General features: G+C 41.8%; 1 protein-coding gene across 1 annotated transcript in view; it reads left to right on the forward strand.

The window, feature by feature from the left end:
• Positions 1–10,325: 10,325 nt before the first annotated feature.
• GTF2F2 (general transcription factor IIF subunit 2) overlaps positions 10,326–19,026 on the forward strand; it is an 86,535-nt gene continuing 77,834 nt past the window's right edge. Inside the window, exon 1 of the mRNA XM_063304579.1 lies at positions 10,326–10,481. Coding sequence (XP_063160649.1) covers positions 10,416–10,481 — 66 coding nt within the window. The 5' untranslated portion in view covers positions 10,326–10,415. The remainder of the gene's footprint in view (positions 10,482–19,026) is intronic.

Below are 19,026 nucleotides of genomic sequence, written 5' to 3' on the forward strand. Positions count from 1 at the left end.
AGGATTTTCTTTTCCATTTTGTAGTAACGAGAGTATTCCAACTACCTGTGATTCAGTCTTTTCCTATTCCATTTACAAGTCAGCACAGTCCTTTATCTACTCAGAGTATATGTTACTGCGCTCCTGGTTCTTTACGTTAACCTAGCTGATACCTTGATCTGTCTCCCATCAGCACGGGATCTGCTTAACATCCTGGTCCATGGAGGCTGAAGAAAGACCCACTGTAAGAAAAAGACTTCTACTTGTCTTTCTGGGTGCCTGTTAGCTTCTGTTGTCCACATGAGCCCCACAACAGGCAGGAGTTTAACAGGTGCAGCTGGTTCTACCAGACATCTAGTGCCATGAAATTGTACCACCAGTTTACCAGGTTATCTGTCAAGGCACCAAAGTGCTTCTAGAATGACTGACTGGAAACCTGACAACCCACCACAGAGCCTTTGTTCAACATCTCTGTCACTCAAGAATAGGAGATAGAAAACCTTTGCCATCCTCTTGCAGGAACTGGTTTCATTAAGCCTCTGACTGAAAGCTTATTATGTTCTGGGAAGTAATATTTAATTTTTAAATATTGATTAAAAGTGGGGGAGGAATATAAAACCCAGAAACTGTCCATGCCATGTTCATGCAGGGAAGATCTGGTAGGGGAGAGGGATCTTCAAGAAGCACTTAGAGTTGGTGCCTCACAAAATTACCTTGAAGATGTTTTGGAAGATGAATATGATCCACTTCAAGAGAGCAGCTGGATTGGTTTGATGGCAGCCACAGGTTTATTTGTAGTTTTTAATAGTTTTGTTTATTATTTATTGATTGTATGGATATGAATATGGACCACATTAATGCCTTATCTTATAAGTTGTAACTTGCCTAGAATAAAAAAGGTGCGCAGCATATAAACTTTAGCAAATAAATTCAAAACTTTCCAGAGAAAGAACATTCCTGAGCATATGAACCACCACCACCAAGGTCTTCATGCAAATGAACGCAGTGGGCAGTCTGTACCAATCTATATCAGTCATAGAAGACCAGAAAGATTCCTTGAAGGTGGAACAACTTTGTAGATGCTGCTGAATCATAACTGCCTCCTTCCACACATGGCCAATGAGGAGGGATCCTAGGAATTACTGTTCAACAATAGCTGGACCAGCTGCCACCTTATCCTACCCTACCTGAGGATTGGCACAATGTGCGAATCCCAAAAATTATGGTCTAGACAACAAACTCAGCCAGTGTGTCTTTGTGCCTTTCCTTTCTATGTCCTGCCATTCTTCTTCATTTCTTAGTGACAGAATCCTTCCCTTCCTGATTAGATCTTAATTCCTTGTCCCCAGAGCATTGGGTTTGTTCTGACCAAGCCCCAGGTCCAAGGAGCTAAAGAAGATCATGTTACACTGCTTCATGGCTGTAGGTAGTGTTTAGGAAACATTGGCTGTGAGGAGGAGAAAGAGGAGGAGGAGGAGACATAGGTCCTGGGGATGATCGCTAGCTATAGTACTGGAGTGGTGGGGCAAAGCCCATGTCACACATTTGGTAATCCTAGATCATGTTTTCATTATCTGAGCTTGTTACCTTTCTCTGTGCTGGGGTATCATGTGAGGGTCATCCTAGCCCAGGCTATGAGCATTGAATTATGTTGGTTATCTAACTTACAAATCTTGCTTCTGCTCCTGGCTTGGTGCATTAAATCGTCATTCTGTGGGGAACAGACGTAGTGTATATATAACCCCACTGTAATAGAAATCTAGAACTTTTCTTTAAGGTTCAGATAGCTCTGCAAGATCTCAGATGGAGATGCTTCCCAGTTCCACTATCTCAAGTAACTTAACCCGAGATTTCTGCAATCCCCCAACTGGAAGGCAAACCCAGGTGCTTGAATGAGCAATGTCTTCAACGTAACTACTGTACATCCAACGCATGCTAGGAAACGCTGCATGCCACGCTACACCCCCTGGGAGCATTAAAGCATTAATTGCACGGAGAATGTTGCAATGTTCCCGGCCACAAAATAAGTGGGAACTAAGAACAGTGGAATAGAAATGTAATAGAAAACAAGAGAAGGCTTGGAGGGCAAATGGCTTTGCCATGTTTAGTTCCTGTTTCCTTATTAACATACTGAGCACGAGCAAAGTTCAACTCTTTCAAAAGTATTGAAGCATAGACTGGAATTTCAGTAAGTCTCACGGGGAACAAACAGTCAAGGCTGCCAAAACTTGATGTCAGGCAGTAGGAGACAAGCACACGGTCTCCCTAGCAACCATCAGCGGAGGGAATTCTTGCTAGCAGAAAGCATCTGGAGAGCTATTAATGCATCAGACTGCATGGGTCAGATGCGGCTTGGTTCTCTAGCAAGCAATTAAAAATCACAGAGACTTCGGCAAAGGTGTCTTTAAAAATCAGCATGGAAGAAGAGAGAACAACTGAAGCAACCAGGTTGTGCTAGTGGGCAGGGTCTCATGGTAATATTTTAAGTTCCAAACAGTGAAATTTCTGTTAGATGTTCATGCCCCTCAAAAACCTGCTTCAAGGCACTCAGTTGTTGCTTTTCAATCCATTCCATTGTGTAATAAAAGCCAAATCTATTCCCCCTCCCTTGACAAAATGGCTGGTTGGATTTCTACAACATGGTTAACCGAGTCAGTTGAAAGCCTTGTGGCTGACTTTGCAGAACATGCAAAGCTTAGTTTTAACCTTAGTTAGTTTTGGGGGGCTTGGCACATTGTGTGAAGTCAGATGGTTTGGCTAGTTCATAATTCATTTAATTGTGCAGAGCCCCCAAATGCAAGAAGCAAGAGAGAGTACTATGTGAATCCAGAAGTTCCTTATTATTGTTTGCCAAAAATCAGCCTAGGAGCACCTTTTCAGATTAACAAATGTTATTCAAAGGCCTACACTTTCATGAACAATGCCTTTCAATAAAACTTGTTAATCTGAAAATGTGTTACCAAATCCCTTCTGATTTTTGGCTATCATAGAATAGCACAGCTTTTCTCCTACAAAGTTGATTATTTGTTAGGAACTCAAGAGGATCATGGTTGTTCAAAGCACTTCTGAATAGAGTAGGCTAGATTTTCTTCCTAGGCTTAAGCCCCTCTAACTCTTTGAATACTTTGGGATTTCTGCAGGAAGCAATGCTCTGGAAAGATTCTATATGTAGGGTTTAATGTGGATTGAGATTACATTTCCATATGGGCAGTAATTTTCCTACTCCCTGAAATTTAGTTTAATTCTATCACTTCTGCAGTGTTGCTTCCCGACTATAAAGCATAGAGGAGAACACCAATTTTATATAGATGAGAATTCACAGTTTGCACACTGCAAAGTGTTTTTCAGAAGCAGTGAAGATAAACAAGGAAGGATCTTTACTCTGCCCTATCTCAAATAAAATGAAACCACATGTCACCACCTTTGGCATTTATTTGTAGAGAATACCAGATCTTCTTGGAGAGCATGGGTGGACACCCTCCAGCACATTCTTCATTGTGATCTTTGACAAATAATCTCAGTTGCAGATATGAGCATTTAAACATATAATATTAGAAAAATTAATTGGATTTCCAGGTAAAGTTTGACTAGACTTGATTTTCATTGATAAAGCATCAACTGTGATCCTGGGCTATTGTCAAGAAATCATCATCATCATCTCCAAATCTGCTTTGGAAGGAACACTTTAGTCACAACACTCTAGTGTTGAGGATGGTAGTTTTGGGGGGCTTCAATATCCATGTCAGGACCACCATAACTTGAGCAACTCCAAATTTCCTGGCTGCTACAATAACCAAGAATTTGTCTCAACTTGTTACTGACTCAAGACATGCTGGTCACACACTGAGAAGTCAAAAAGTAGAAGGAACAGCCTGATAAGAAAGACCTGGAATCACTGTCAGCATTGATAGCCCAGTCAGACATAGAGTGGTTTGGGGGTGGGACCCCCAGCAAGACCATCTCAGAGGCACTTTTATTGAGACGCTTGTGAAAAGGGAAAACAGGTCCAAAAGTCTTCATGAATTCTACTCTCACTGAATCTATGCATGGACTGGAAGTGAAAACAGATAAGAAAGAAACAGTGGAGATGGGGGGAGGAATCTGGAGGAAAATTCCATAAAGAATTATGAGAAGAAAATCTAGGCCCTTTTATTGAAACAAACCCTAACAGTAGTCTGAACATGTGGTATCAATCTCTTTTAAGGCTACGTTCTCCAAAGCAAGTAAAAGGCAACCGAATACGGGCAGAAAGAAATATTATAACACGGTACTGCTCTTCTTTATAAAGGAGCCAGAAAAGATGGTTGCAATCAATTCCACAGTCTCGTAGAGGTTATTCTGATCATCAGTCCCTACTTATCTACCTGAGTATGTTTAATACAAATATTACTGGGAAAGTTGCTAAGTTCTTGAAATTCAGTAAATGCTAGTCAGTTGCTGCAATTCTGAACTCATATAGATCAGTATTTATCTATTTGGTATAGACAGTTGAATAACAACAACAACAACAACAACAACGATGTTTGTTCATACAACATATGTTTGTTGTGAGCCTCCCAGGGGTAGCTCTGGAAGTCAGATGGCATATAAGTTAACTCATTAACTAGAGTTTGCAATCCTGGTTATGACTAGACTGTTGGTGTGTTTTGCTTCAGGTACCAGCCCATTTGTATGGCTTTGATTATGCTACGCATCCTTTCTAAATGTCGAATTGTTCTAATCATTCCAGAAAAGAGGCTTTTGTGCTGACACTTCGTTGTTTTAGTCGTGGCAAAAACATCGAAGTAGGTTTGCTGACAAATAAGGTTGTCAGTTATATTTTGGAGCATCACATTCAACAAGAGGGCCGTACCTTTATTAGTGTCAGCCCTTCGAGCTACGTCCAGAAACAGAAGCTGCAGAGATTCCAGGAATGATAGGACAAATTAACAGAAACTTGGAAGCCCTTCCAATTTTTCTCTCTTTTTAGAATAAGATCAAGGTAGAAAGGAAAGAAGGTGTCCTAACAACCAGGAAACACACTGAGACAAGGAACTGGTCTCTAATATTTATTGCTAGTACTTAACAAGAATCCTAACAAACTGAAGAAGCGTGGGAAAAACCCAGACATATAACCCCCAAGGGTTAAGGCGGTCCCGATCTGTGTCTCTTTGAATGGCTGAACAACTCATCAGTGCTACGCATGCGCTTGACAGTCTGGACGGGAGCCCCCTGCCCGCCATCCTTACTCATGACAGAAGGAAGGAAATTCAAAAACTAGAAGTGGGTGCTCTGTTGTTCCAAGTCAACCTCAATACAGCTATCTTTGTTCCTAAGAAGCTGCTGCTTTGCAGTACAATAACAATGGGAAAGGGATCAATATGTAGATTGTTCTAGTTCTCAGTTAATGACGTGCGGTTTTTATTATTTGTATTTATCATTATGTTACTGTGCCTTGGATGTTATATTTTTGGTAAACCTCAGTAGTTGTCTGATTGCAGTGGTCTGAACCTTAAATAAATATATAAACTCAATGATAAAATATTAGCAAAAATGCTAACTACCTAATTAATAATCAATAACACTCGTGCAACAGGAGGGATCTAAATCAATGTGTCTCTGTCTCAAATTCCCGTTGAAATAACCAAATGTTTATCACTTTTCCAAATTCCAGGAGGTTGGATCTATTTGGAAGCTACACTCTGGGGGGCCAAAAAACCCTGCAACGTGGTAATTGAATTCACCATTTATCTGAGTTTGCACAATATTTTGAATCACAAACCAACTGAGTTGGGAATACTGAAGTTGCCAAGCCACAAAATAAAGAAGCCAACAATAAAAATAGGGGGACAATAAAACAATAAAAATAGTGGGGGGGGAATAAAAATTCAGCTTTTAAGCTAAGTATTTATTTATTTTCTGTCCCACCTTTATCATTTTTATAAATAACTCAAGGCGGCCAACATACCTAATACTCCTTCCTCCTCCTATTTTCCCCACAACAACAGCCCTGTGAGGTGGGTTGGACTGAGAGAGAGGGACTGGCCCAAGGTCGCCCAGCTGGCTTTCATGCCTAAGGCGGGACTAGAACTCTCCTGCTACTCCTGATTGGCTCTTGGCTGAGAGAGAGGGACTGGCCCAAGGTCACCCAGCCGGCTTCCATGCCCAAGGCGGGACCAGAACTCCCTTACTATGGGGAACCCTCCACTTTATGTCACTGCTCTGAATAAAAGAGGAGGTTCTCTGCCTCGGTCTTCCTTCGAGGTAGGCCAGGTCAGGAAACAGACTCCACAAGGACTATGTACTGGAACTCTTATGGTTGCAGGGTTAGAATAACAGCCTGTTGAAAGCCTGTCAGACTTCAAGGTAGTCCAGACAGGAAACAGAAACCATGAGTACTAATACTATCCTTACTGTAAGGTTATAGTAATACAATCTTGCAAGTCTGAAACAGCTTCCCCCCTCCTTTGCCTTTGCTTTCCAGACAACTAGGAGGGTCCCTTCTGAGATGCTCTCTCTACCCCCATCCCTTCTTTGGACTCAGGTCCCTCTTATTAAACTGTTGTCTAGGCTGCAGCTCTTCCTCCTGTCTCCCAAGGTCATTCCCACATTTCACTACAAAGCCTGACAACTCTTTTCCATTGCTTGGTAAGTACAGAAGTGATTTTTTATTTCAATTTCCCTACTGAACTTACAGCCTTCCAATTCAATGGGGCCCTCAGATCTACTTATTGCCACCTATACTTGCTCAGTGAAAATAAAATAATAATAAAGTCTTACTATGGTTGGTCGCACCGTTAGCCAGATGTTTAGACTGGATCTGGCATTTTTGTACACCTATGAAGTCCTTCCCAAGGACCTGGGATAGGCAGATGTTGTTCAATAATATTAAAGGCATCGTCACAGGATGTAAGCTGTTCCAAGTAAAGCTGCCCTTTGCAACTGACTGATGGTCATTTTGTCAATGCCGATGGTGTTCAAGTGGTGCTCCAGATGTTTTGGAATTGCAAAGGCGCCTATTACTATTGGTACTATCTTTGCTTTTTTTTGCCACAGTTATTCTACTTCTATTTGCAGGTCTTCATGTTTTGTGATTTTCTCCTGTTCTTTCTCTTCTGTTCTGCTGTCTCCAGGTATTGCAATGTCCACTATCCAGACTTTGTTGTCTTTCTTATCAACAGTTGTTAAGTCTGGGGTGTTGTGTGGCAGATGCTTGTCTGTCTGAATTCTAAAGTCCCAGAGCACTTTAGCTTCTTCATATTCTATTACTTTGTCTATTTTGTATCCCACCAGTTCTTGCTTGCAGGCAAGTGGTATTTCTTGCAGATATTCCAATGCACCATTGTTGCTACTTTGTCATGCTGTTGTTTGTCAACAGCCTGTGCAATCTTCTTGCAGCAGCTAACTAGGTGGTCCACTCTTTCTTCAGCTTCTTTGCAGGGACAGCATTTGTCTGTTGCTGTCTTCTCAATTCTGGCTTTATATGCATTTGTTCTGAAGGCTTGATCTTGTGCAGCCAGCATTAGCCCCTGTCTCTTTCTTCACCTTTTCTGCTCTTAGCCATTGCCAGGTCTTGTTCTTTTCTGCTTTGTCTGCTAGTTTTTTTATGTACTGGCCATGCAATACTTTGCCTTGCCATGTCTCTTTTCTACTCTTCATCTGGTCTTTCTTACAGGCCAGTTTGGTCTCTTCGGTATTCAGTAAGCCTTCATGCTATACTAGCTTCAGTGCATCTTCTTCACTGTCCTTCAGATATTCTTCCAATGCCTTTTTTTCTTCTTCAACTGTCTGGTGTACTTGCAACACTCCACACCCACCTACGCTCCTTGGTAAATAGAGTCTGTCAACGTCACTTTGTGGATGAAGAGCATGATTCATTGTCATTATTTTTCTGGTCTTCCTATCCAGGGCTTCTAGTTCAGCTTGAGTCCAGTACACTATTCCAGCTGTATTTATTTATTATTTAATTATTTATCAAATTTGTCACTGCCCATCTCCTCCGACCGGAGGGACTCTGGGTGGTTTACAATACAGAATAAATATACAATAAAATTCTAATAAATATACAATAAAATTCTAATAAAATCCCATTAAAACTAAAACTAAAACAATTTCTTAACTACCCCAGCTCATAAAATCCAGATGGTTGTGATCTCCTTTAGCCATTATGTAGGAAGGGCACTTCAAGGCACTAGCCAACCCCAAGTATGTTGATTCTCCTCCTTGCCCCAAGCCCGGTGGCAGAGCCAGGTCTTCAACTTCCTCTGGAAGGCTAGGAGCGATGGGGCTAGTCTCACCTCCGGGGGCAAGATGTTCCAAAGGGCGGGCGCTACTGCCGAGAAGGCCCGCCTCCTGGACCCCACCAGATGGAATTCTCTTATCGACGGGGTCCGTGTATATCTAATGACTGGAATTGCCCAGGTGTTATTCACCTTGATGGTATTTTCTGCCACTGAATTTGGACTTTAAGATCTTCTTCACTCTTCTGATGTATTCACTACTAACCTTCTTCTTGACTTCAGTGTGCTTGATATTGTCAGCCTGAAGGATGCCCAGCTATTTGTTGTGATCTTCTTCATCCAGACTCTTGATGTTATTTCCATCGGGCATCTTGATTCCTTCAGTTTTCACTATTTTCCCCCGTTGATGGTAAGGGTGGCACATTTGTCCAGTCCAAACTCCATTGCAATATCTTGGCTATATATTTGGACCAGCCTTTCTCAACCTTTTGACCCTGGAGCAACCCTTGAAATAGTTTTCACGCCTCGGGGAACCCCTGCACATTCAGGCTCAAAGTTACAAAATTATTATATTCGCTTCACACGTAGGCCTGGATATATGCACTAACAGTGTTCTTAAACTGAAAATAAAGAATGAAAGTTACGTCTTTGATGTGAAGTTGCCCGAATTTGAAATAATTTTTTAAATAAATCATGATCTCCCAGGGAACACCTGGTGACCTCTTGCGGAATCTTAGGGTGCCATGGAACCCTGGTTGAGAAATCGTGATTTGGACAGTGTTGAGCAGCGATTCTAATTCAGATGGTGTTTTTCATACAGCTTCAGATCATCCTTGTAAAGGAGGTGGGATACCCTGGCAAATGTTTTTGATGTTTGATAGCTATGGCCTGACTTGTTCAGTATGGTTGACAGATGTATCAATGCAATGGCAAACAGTAGTGATGATAGTCAGTCTCCTTGAAAGATTCCTCTCTTGATGTTAACCTCTCCCAATATGTCACCATTGACCAGCAACTGTATCTTCCGTTGTGCCATTGATCTTTGCACAAAGTTTCTGATGTTTCTATTGACCTCTGTTATTTCTAGCATCCCAGTCATGTGGCTGGGAATAGAATGCCTTCTTGTAATCAATCCAAGCTACATTCAAATTGGTCTTCCTTCTCTTACATTTTTCCAAAATCATCTTGTCAATTAGGAGCTGATTTTTTTTCCCTCTGCTGTTTGGGCAGTTTTCTTTCTGCTCAGATGGAAAGAGCTTGTTTTCAACTAGATGCTGTTGGACCGCATCAGCTACCAAACCAGTTAGCAATTTGAAAGTTGTTGGTAAGCAGCTCATTGGCCTGCAGTTGCCTGGTGCTGCCTCTTTTGGTGGGTCTTTCATTATCCCGCAAGTTTTGCCAGATGTTAAGGTTTCCCTTGACATTAAGTACAGTCGTGTCTGACTCTAGGGGGCGGTGCTCATGTCTGTTTCAAAGCCGAAGAGCCAGCGTTTGTCTGTAGACACTTCCGTGGTCAGGTGGCCAGCATGACTAAATGGAACGCCATTACCTGCCCGCCGAAGCGGTGCCTATTGATCTACTCACATTTGCATGTTTTCGAACTGCTAGGTTGGCAGGAGCTAGGACTAGCAATGGGAGCTCACCCCGTCAAGCAGATTCAAACCTCGATCAGCAAGCTCAGCCGTTTAACCCGCAGCGCCACCGCGTCCCAGATGTTAACCAACCTTCAATTTCACTTCCTTGCAGTATGTTGTTAAACTATTATTGTTGTTGTTGTTGTTGTTTTGAATATAACCACCCACTTCAGGAGACTCTGGGTGGCTTACAAAATATAATTAATAATTAAAACAATTAAAAACATAAGCAAAATTAACCAACTATTAAAACCAAGCACAACCCACACACCCCAACACGTTCCCCCCAATAAGCTTTTGAACGTACCTGCTGCAGCATTTTAAAGCCTATAAATCAGCCCGGGCATATTGTTTGCAGAAAGTTCCGTTCCCGCCCCTTCCATCACGCTCAGCTTTGGCTCCTCCCCATCGGCCCTCCTTGGGCTCTCCCGCTCGAACGCCGCCCCGGGGCTCGCAGCTGGCCACGCGTTCGGCGCGGAAGCCATTTTGGCCCCGGCGAGGACCCGTCGCCGCCGGTCCGTCGCCGTTTGTGATCCGTGTGGCTGCCGTGGCTCGCGGTGGGTGGCGAGGGGCCGGCGCCGCCATGAGCGAGAAGGGGGACCTGGATCTGACCGGCGCCAAGCAGAACACGGGCATGTGGCTCGTCAAGGTGAGGCTCGGTAGACTTCAAAAACAGTAGCCGGAGGAGTTCCTGCCCGGGGGAATTTGCCCTTCGGAACGGGGTGCCGCGGCGGTTCTGCGAGGGGAAAAGATGCCGGGCAGGGCGCAGGGGCGGCCTTGCGAGAGAGGGGACGGCGGAGGCTTCCCTTCCCCCCTTTCCATCCAGGTTACGGTCGGTGGGGGGGACGACAGAAAGCACTTCGGCGCGTGGCGGTTAATCTCTGGAACTCCCTGCCACGGGACGCCGTAAGGGTCGCCGGCTGGTGAGGAAGCGGGTCCCAAGGCGGCGAGGTGGATTCCTGAAGGCGGACAGGCAATGGAGCAGTGGAGCCCCCATGGTCAGGAGCAGTGTGCCTTAGGGGATCCAGTGCTGATAACAAACGGCGGCTGTGTTGGTACCGCCTGCTAAACCATCCACCACGCTTTGCAGAGGATTGTGGTGAAGCTAAATAAAATAAATAAACTCAGTAAACTGCCCTGTCATGGTTTGCATTATATATTGAGATAGAATGCGGAAGTTATTTAGTTTGGGATTCACTGGAATACTGTGTAAACCGTGGTTTAATAGACCCCACATCAAGCCCTCATAGGGTTCTTTTATTTTTGCTTTGCATGTTCTTAACCATGGTAGTAGTAAGCTTTTGCTTAGTGTCAATGCCCTGACAAAGTATAAATTCTTGGGTTTTTTTACCATTATAAAACTACCTGAAGAAAATGGACAAGACAATAGAAGATTGAATAAAATGCAAAGCTTATTTAAGAACATGCACGCTACTGCTGGTTTGAGCAGAAGTCTCATTAGAGACTGCGAAAAAAAGGTTACCTTTGTAGATAACAGAAGAAAGATAGTTCTAACAATGATCTGACTAGTAGATTTTATTGGCAATATTAACAGGAGTTTTTGTCAGGATGGTTGGCCATTGATGGGGTGATGCCTTCATGCTCTCCTTGTGGGATCCTAGGTACATTCTTGGAAACCTGTATGCTGGGCTCGATAGGCCTTGGGTATGTTTCAGGAAGAGGCTTCGAATGATCCCACCACTACTCCTACAGGAGCCCACAGCATCCTCATCTTCATACCTGTTGCATGAGAGAAGATGCATCAGCCACACTGCATTTGTTCCTGGGGAGTGGAAAATGGGTAGTAAGAAAAGGATCCAATGGGGATGGAGGAAGTTATAAACCAGTGAATTTAATTTTCATTCTAGTTATAATGGTGGACATATTAATGAGAAAGTAACAAATCCTATACTGAATTATTGAAAAGGAAACAAAAACCATGGCTTCTAAGAAAGGTAAAAACAATATGAGTTAATTGGTATAATGGAGACCTAATGGGATGCCTCCGATGACTGAAATATGGCAGTTGAAGGATACAGTTTGTTCAAAACAAACACAAGCAATAGAAAAAGATGAGTGTATGTGAAAAATAAGTGGAAGAACAAATAAAAGCAATTCAGACATCAACAATTAATGTCTGTTGCCTGTTCGGGGAAGGAAAAGACAATCTCCTCCAAAAGTTGCAGATTTTTTAAGGATGCATGAAATCATAGTGCATGGGAGACTTTAATTAACCCATCATATATTTGGAAACAAACCCTGAACATGGACCTTTCAGGAACAATTTGTTCTGCTGACAACTTCCACTTTCAGAAGGTGAAGGTATGATCAAGAGGATCATGTACCTTTTACCTAACATATTAAGAAGGAGAACTAAAACATGGAAGTAGGAGCAACATTGGGAGGAAGTGATCATATGGCCATGAAACTTTTTTTCAAAGGGAAAGTGAAACTGATCATTTTCAATTGTATATATTAAACAAAAACTGATTTCAGAGCAACAGTAAATAGGAGCCTATGGCAATACACACTAGTGAAAAAGAGCTGAAAATAGGTGAGGATTTTTAAAGAAGGAGATACTAAAAGCAAAACTGCAAACAATTCCAATGAGGAAAAAGGACTTAAAGCAGCAGAAGATGTGAATGTGGATGCACCGAAAGCTTAGTGAAGATCTGAAAACAAAGAGAGCCAGTTTGGTTAAGCTGGTGGGTGAGAAATCAGGAGACTAAATTCTAATCCTCCCTTATATGAAAGCCGCCTGAGTAACTTTGGGCCAGTTGCTTTCTCTCAGCCCGCCCCACGGGGTTGTTGTAAGGAAAATAGGAGGGAGCATTAGGTATGTATGCTACCTTGAGTAGGCCAAAAAAAAAGACAGGATAAAAAATAAATAATAAAAAGGATACATTCAGAAATCCCATCCTCCCATTTATGGTCTTGGGATTTGAGTGTTTAATAATAATAGTTTATTAAAACAAATATTTGTAGCTCAGGCTTGAACTGTGAAGTCCTTGGTGCTCTCTGAGCCTTGTTGTTTTCTTGCAGATGTTTCATTGCCAGACTAGGCAACATCTTCAGTGCGAACAGGGAGTGGGCCTTGCTCTCAGTTTATATACCATGGCTTGCCCTGCTTGTGTTGGTGGGGGGTGTTGTTCTCTCCTTGGGAGTTCTTTGATTGGGCTGTCCTTTGCTGCTTGGTTGATGGACTGAGTTAATAGTTCCTTGATTAAGGTGTATTGTGCTGTTTGATGGTTCATCTGGTGTTAATCCTAGTGTTGATTTTTGCATATCTGGGTATTGATTGCTGGCAAGGGAGTGTACTGGTCTTTTGGCTTTTCTGTTGTCTCTTTTGAATGGTATGTAGATGTTGTTTACCTCTATGTGTCTGTTGATGGCTGCTTTGTCTGAGTGCCAGGCTTCCAGGAATTCTCTAGCGTTTTTGGATTTGGTTTAGTTTAGGATGCTCATAGCTTCCCAGTTGAAACTATGGTTGAGTCTGTCCATGTGTTGTGAGATTAAGGAGTTCTCATCATGTCTTCTAACTGCTAGTTGGTGTTAGTGGATGCGCCCTGCTAGTCTTCTGCCTGTCTGTCCTACATAGTGGCTGTTACAGTCTTTGGGTTGTATGTTGTAAATAACTCCTGTTTTTTTCTTCTTGGGCTATTGGGTCTTTTGGGTTGCTTAATATGTTTTGAAGAGTTTTAGTTGGTTTATGTGCTACGGTGATGCCATGCAGATGTAACAGTCTGTTGGTGGTTTCTGAGATGTTTCTGATGTATGGCAGTGTTATCCTTTTCATAGCTTGTACTGGTTGGGTTGTAGTGGGTTGGGTGGTGAGGCATTTTTTGATAAAGTTGAGCGGGTATCCATTTTGCTGGGAGATGCTGTAGAGATGGAAAAAATGCTGTACAAAAAGGAAAAAGTTCATCCATCCAAAGACCACCTTCTCCCAGTTGTTTCTACCCGTCCAATTCGATCTGGTAGATTGGGCATGCTATGGATCCCGTCAGCCAAAGAATGTCGGTTGACAGGGACTAGAAGGCGTGTCTTTTCAGCCGTAGCGCCTGCCCTCTGGAATATTCTCCCCTCAGAGGTCAGGATGTCCCCGACCCTGTTGGCCTTTCGTAAGGCCGTGAAGACCTGGTTATGTGCCTGGGCCTGGGGCCCCGAGTGTGGTAATGGTCCCGTTTCTTGGTTGTATTGACATCTTATATTGTTTACTCGGCAGCCATGTATATTTATTTTTTATTGTAATTTTATTTTAATTGTTTTATGGTTTTTATTGTTGTGAGCCACCCAGAGTCACTGGTTGAGATGGGCGGCTATAGAAATTGAATAAATAAATAAATAAATAAATAATTTTACATACCATTCAAAAGAGACAACAGAAAAGCCAAAAGACCAGTACACTCCCTTGCCAGCAATCAACACCCAGATATGCAAAAATCAACACTAGGATTAACACCAGATGAACCATCAAACAGCACAATACACCCTAATCAAGGAACTATTAACTCAGTCAATCAACCAAGCAGCAAACAACAGCCCAATCAAAGAACTCCCAAGGAGAGAGCAACACCCCCACCAACACAAGCAGGGCAAGTCACTGTATATAAACTGAGAGCAAGGCCCACTCTCTCTTTGCACTGAAGATGTTGCCTAGTCTGGCAATGAAACGTCTGCAAGAAAACAACAAGGCTCAGAGAGCATCAAGGACTCCAGTAGTTTATTAAACTTGCACACCACCCAACATTCAACAACTCCAGGCAGTTAAATTGTTCTGATTTATTCTGTGACTTATTAGTTGCCTTTTTATAGCTTGAAACATTTTCTGTTGAGCAACCAAGTCTGCAAGCACCCAGATGAACACTGATATATAACTAGTTATTGTTGGTCTTCAGGCTCTAGTTTGTAATATTGGGTTTAATCTCTGCTTTGTCCCTGTCTGTCTCTGAGATTTCTCATTTGGCAGGAATGTATAACCTACGGCTCTCAGTCTAATACGAGAAGCTGCTTTCAAATGATCAATTCAGATTTTTGTTAAAGAGCCTTCCAGCACATGGGGAATGTTTTTCAGCATTTAGAGGCACTCTGTCTGGTGTAGCAGAGAAGTCGTGTTTTATTGCATAGTTCTATTGACTATTACAATCAATAAAACATAAATATTAAAATAAAACAAGTCTAAGAAGGGTTATTAATAACATTACCAATGGGTTTGGAGAGAATAAAGAACAACCCAGAGCTGAGCCAGAACAATAACTCAGAATGAACATTTAAACTATTTAAGTTAGTTAAAAGTGATGTATTGGTCCCTTGTAGTAATCATGTTATAAAGAACCTAGATGGCATTCCTAAAAATCTTTACGCAAGGGGTGGTTGCTTGAACAGACTATGTTCTCAAGTCTCTTTGAGTTTCCAACTTTAAGTTTTTCTTCGCCCTTTTTCCAAAAAATTACCTGATAGGACATTGCCAATGAAAATAATAGAGGATGTATGACCACCATTGCCTGCTTGAAGACGAACTGGCTTGTGGTTAACAGGAACAAATGCTCCTTAATGCTGTGACAGAATCCCTCTGAAGAGGACTTTTCTATCCCAGCAGGAGGCTATATTTCACCTGTTCTTTAGATCTGACCTGATTCCATTCGCTTTCCATCCACTGTTTCCTTTTCCTGACTGCCCAGAAAATACATATCAGTGGCTTGCTCATCATCTTCATCCTATCACATCTAACCAAGTAGGTTCCTCCCCTGCCCGAAAAGGAACCAATTTCTATTCAGGCTATTAATATACTCTGGCTCTTTTCATACTGTATAAATATTTTACCTATCTAAATTACTAACAATGTCCGTCGAACAGACTGGGGGAACATACTGTGCAGAAGAAACGGTGTAAGTGTTCTGGTTTGAGCTGAACATTAGAGCTAGAAAGTAATCTTTTGGTGGTTCGCTAACTACAATTAAGCCTAATTATGTAGAATCTCTAATAGCTGGAGGAGATTGAAATCTGAAATTGTATAGCTCTTTTTCAGATTAGGAAAAATACTCTTCTGAAATTAGGCTCCACCTGGGGCAGCTAAATGCAGTCATTTTCAGTGGATGTGGTAATAAAAAAGCAATCTTAGTGAAAAAAAACAAAAAGCAGCAATTAACAACCTCACTCGGATAGCACCTTTATTAAGGCCAACTTAAAGGGTAAAACAAAATAGGCTTTTGAGTTTTCCAGACTTCTGCATCAGACATGTTACAAACCACAGGGCTGAGGATGGCTGCTGATATATTGACTGTAATATTTTGTTAATTCTGCTGGACTGGGAGGCAGAGTGGGAATGCAGCACCTTTATGCTTTTGGTGAAAGATGGTAGTCCCGTTCTGTGCCTCTCCATGCTCTGTCCACCTCTCCTCAAGTCTGAAAATTTATATCAATTTCCTTTCTTTTTAGCTGTATATATTTTCATTGTTACCTTTACATTCTGCCCCTCCCAACCCCAGCTCTGGCCTTATAGCCATAACGGAGGTTTGATTTGATTTGGTTACAGAAAGGAGCAATCATTTTTGCCCCGTAAATGCCAGGTGACACCGATCATATCTATTAGAAAGTCAGCCCGTAATCCTCATCTTAAGACTGATTTTGAATGTTCTCTTAAATGTCTTGCTTCTTTCCTGTCCCCTGTTTCTGTAACGTTTTGCTTGATGATAACATGACACTTCCTTTTAGAGTTGCTTTTCATAAAGGAATTGCCCAGCTATGATTTTTGTTTATATAAAAAGATGGTAAGATTGGCGTTCCAGGCCACTGGAACCCAACCTCTTTGGGTGATAGATGCCTACCTGCTATGCCAAGGCGTACTAGCAAGCCAGTGTTTTAATTGCATACCTAACTGCACAATGGAATGGTTAAGTTTCAACTCCTAGGACAGATTTATTTTTAATTTTTATTTAAAATAGTTGTTTTTATTGCCCTTCACCAAAGAACCAGACATTCATTTAAATCTATATAATATAAAGGCCAATCCATGTTTCTTTAAAATTTGGGTTTATCCGTGCATAGAATCTGCATTTCAATATTGTGAAATATCTAAATCAGAATCATTGAATTGAGCTTGATTTTATCTATCTATCTATCTATCTATCTATCTATCTACCTACCTACCTACCTACCTAACTACCTACCTACCTACCTACCTACCTAATTTATCCCCGCCCATCTCCTCCTTATAGTGCATTGACTACAGTCTTTCATTTTTAGCTTGTTTAGTAGTGATGCTTAATGTCTTAATGTGAGATACAGATAGATAGATAAATAGATAGATAGATATAATATTTAAGTATTCATAACTAATGATATTCGAGAAAGCTATAATCTCTATGACATTTTAAATCCTGGGTTTAGTTATCTGATACAAACACACACACACACACAAAACACACACTTTTTTTCAGTGTTTCCTCTTGTATTTGTTAATGTGTTTTCCTTTGAAGTGTTCCATAAAGGGGAAAAATAAGTGGCCAAACAAAAGCAGCAGTATCATTATTTGGTTTGCAGGAAAAAAAGTGTAAATAAAACAGGGAAAAGGAACATTTTGGCTGCTAAATGTCACATTTAATGCTTGGGGGTTGGGGAACAAGAGGTACAAATTGAGTGATTGGGCCTCAATATTAGGAAGGCTGTGTAGCTCATGGGGACAGAATTAAGATTTTTCTTTCTCCCGGGATTTTTTTTTAAGACGATAAAGATGCTAATGTGGAATTTGGATTTCTTTGGATTATTTTCAGCTGCTTAACTTATACCATAGTATGTGTGATTTCTGACTCCAGTGCTGGGGAACTGCGCATTAATTTTTAGCGGTTGCAGTTAGAAAGGCTTCCCAGGATCATAAATATGCTTGTGGGTTGCAATTTGCGTCTGACCCCTGTTATAAAACCTTATTTATTTTTTAGATTTATATCTTGCCTTTCCTTCAGGAGCTCAAGGCTGCTTTGGATGTAGCAGGTCTCATTGATTCATTTTGACCCTTAGCTTTTAAAAAGAAGCCCCTTGCTGCTTTTTTCATCATCCTTTCAAGTATTTTTTACGTTGCAGTCAGAAGGAAGCAAATAGGCATAAAAAAGAAGCAGAAGCACATGACATATAGAGGAGTCAGTAGCCTCTTGCGTCTCCACTACAGTCATTTGTAAAACTGCTGTATTATATTTCTGTCATGATATGGTTAACATGATGGCATCATATTATATTTAATAAAACTTGAACAGTTCAAAATTACACAGCTCTCAGGACTGGGAATTAGGAAACTGGTCTTTTCTGGTTGAGATAATACTTGGGGTCCTCTGGTTCCAAGCTTCTGATGGCTTCCCTAGCAAGAAGAGCTTATGCCCAGCTTAGGTGAACGTGCCAGTTGTTTTGCTTCCTAGACCAAGATGGTTTATCTTAAGTTGTTGGCAATATTTCTAAAGACTGTCCTGACCTTATGTAGAGCTAGTCTTGAAGTTGGTCTAGGATTTGCAGTACCAAGGACCAGCTTGCTTGTCGGACCTCCTGTCTCTGATTGTCTCTGCTTGGCCTGTTACAACCGCTAGAGTTGGCACGCTCCAAGTCCTGTCCATTAAACAGTGTCATCTAGTGGGACCTGGGAGTCATGCCTTCTCTGTCCTTGTGCCTGCTCTGTGGAACAGCTTTCCCCTGGAGATCCAGATGGCTGTGACCCTGTTGGCAAAGCATTAAAGACCTGAATGTTCCCACAGGCATTTGTGCTAGAAGGTTAAGTCAGCACCTTGGTTTGATTGTTGTGTGTAATGATTGAAGGGGGATGGTTTTTCAACCCCAGGCATGTATTATGATATGGCTTATATATTGATTTTTATCTGTGTTAATTGGGAGTTTGGTTTTAATCTTACAGTATGCTGCCCCAGTCACCTTCGTGAGATGGGCCAGAATATATGGAACCGAATTACTTAGGTGGGGGTGGGGGGAAGAGGATACCTTGCTCCCAGGCCATCCAGCAACCAAAGACGGGGCTGTTTGCAAAAGCATTTGCAAGTCAACTGCAGCTCCCGGCTGAAGCTGCTTTTCCAGTGAATGGCTTTGATTATTCTACAGCTTAATGTGTACTTTGTCTCCTTGTTTTCAGTTGCTTGTTGGTTTGATAGATGGTTTTATTGGGTTTCTTTTACACGCTGTTCTGGGCTCCCTCAGAAGGA

This window comes from Candoia aspera, chromosome 5 (genome assembly GCF_035149785.1).
Source record: "Candoia aspera isolate rCanAsp1 chromosome 5, rCanAsp1.hap2, whole genome shotgun sequence".
NCBI lineage: Eukaryota > Metazoa > Chordata > Lepidosauria > Squamata > Boidae > Candoia > Candoia aspera.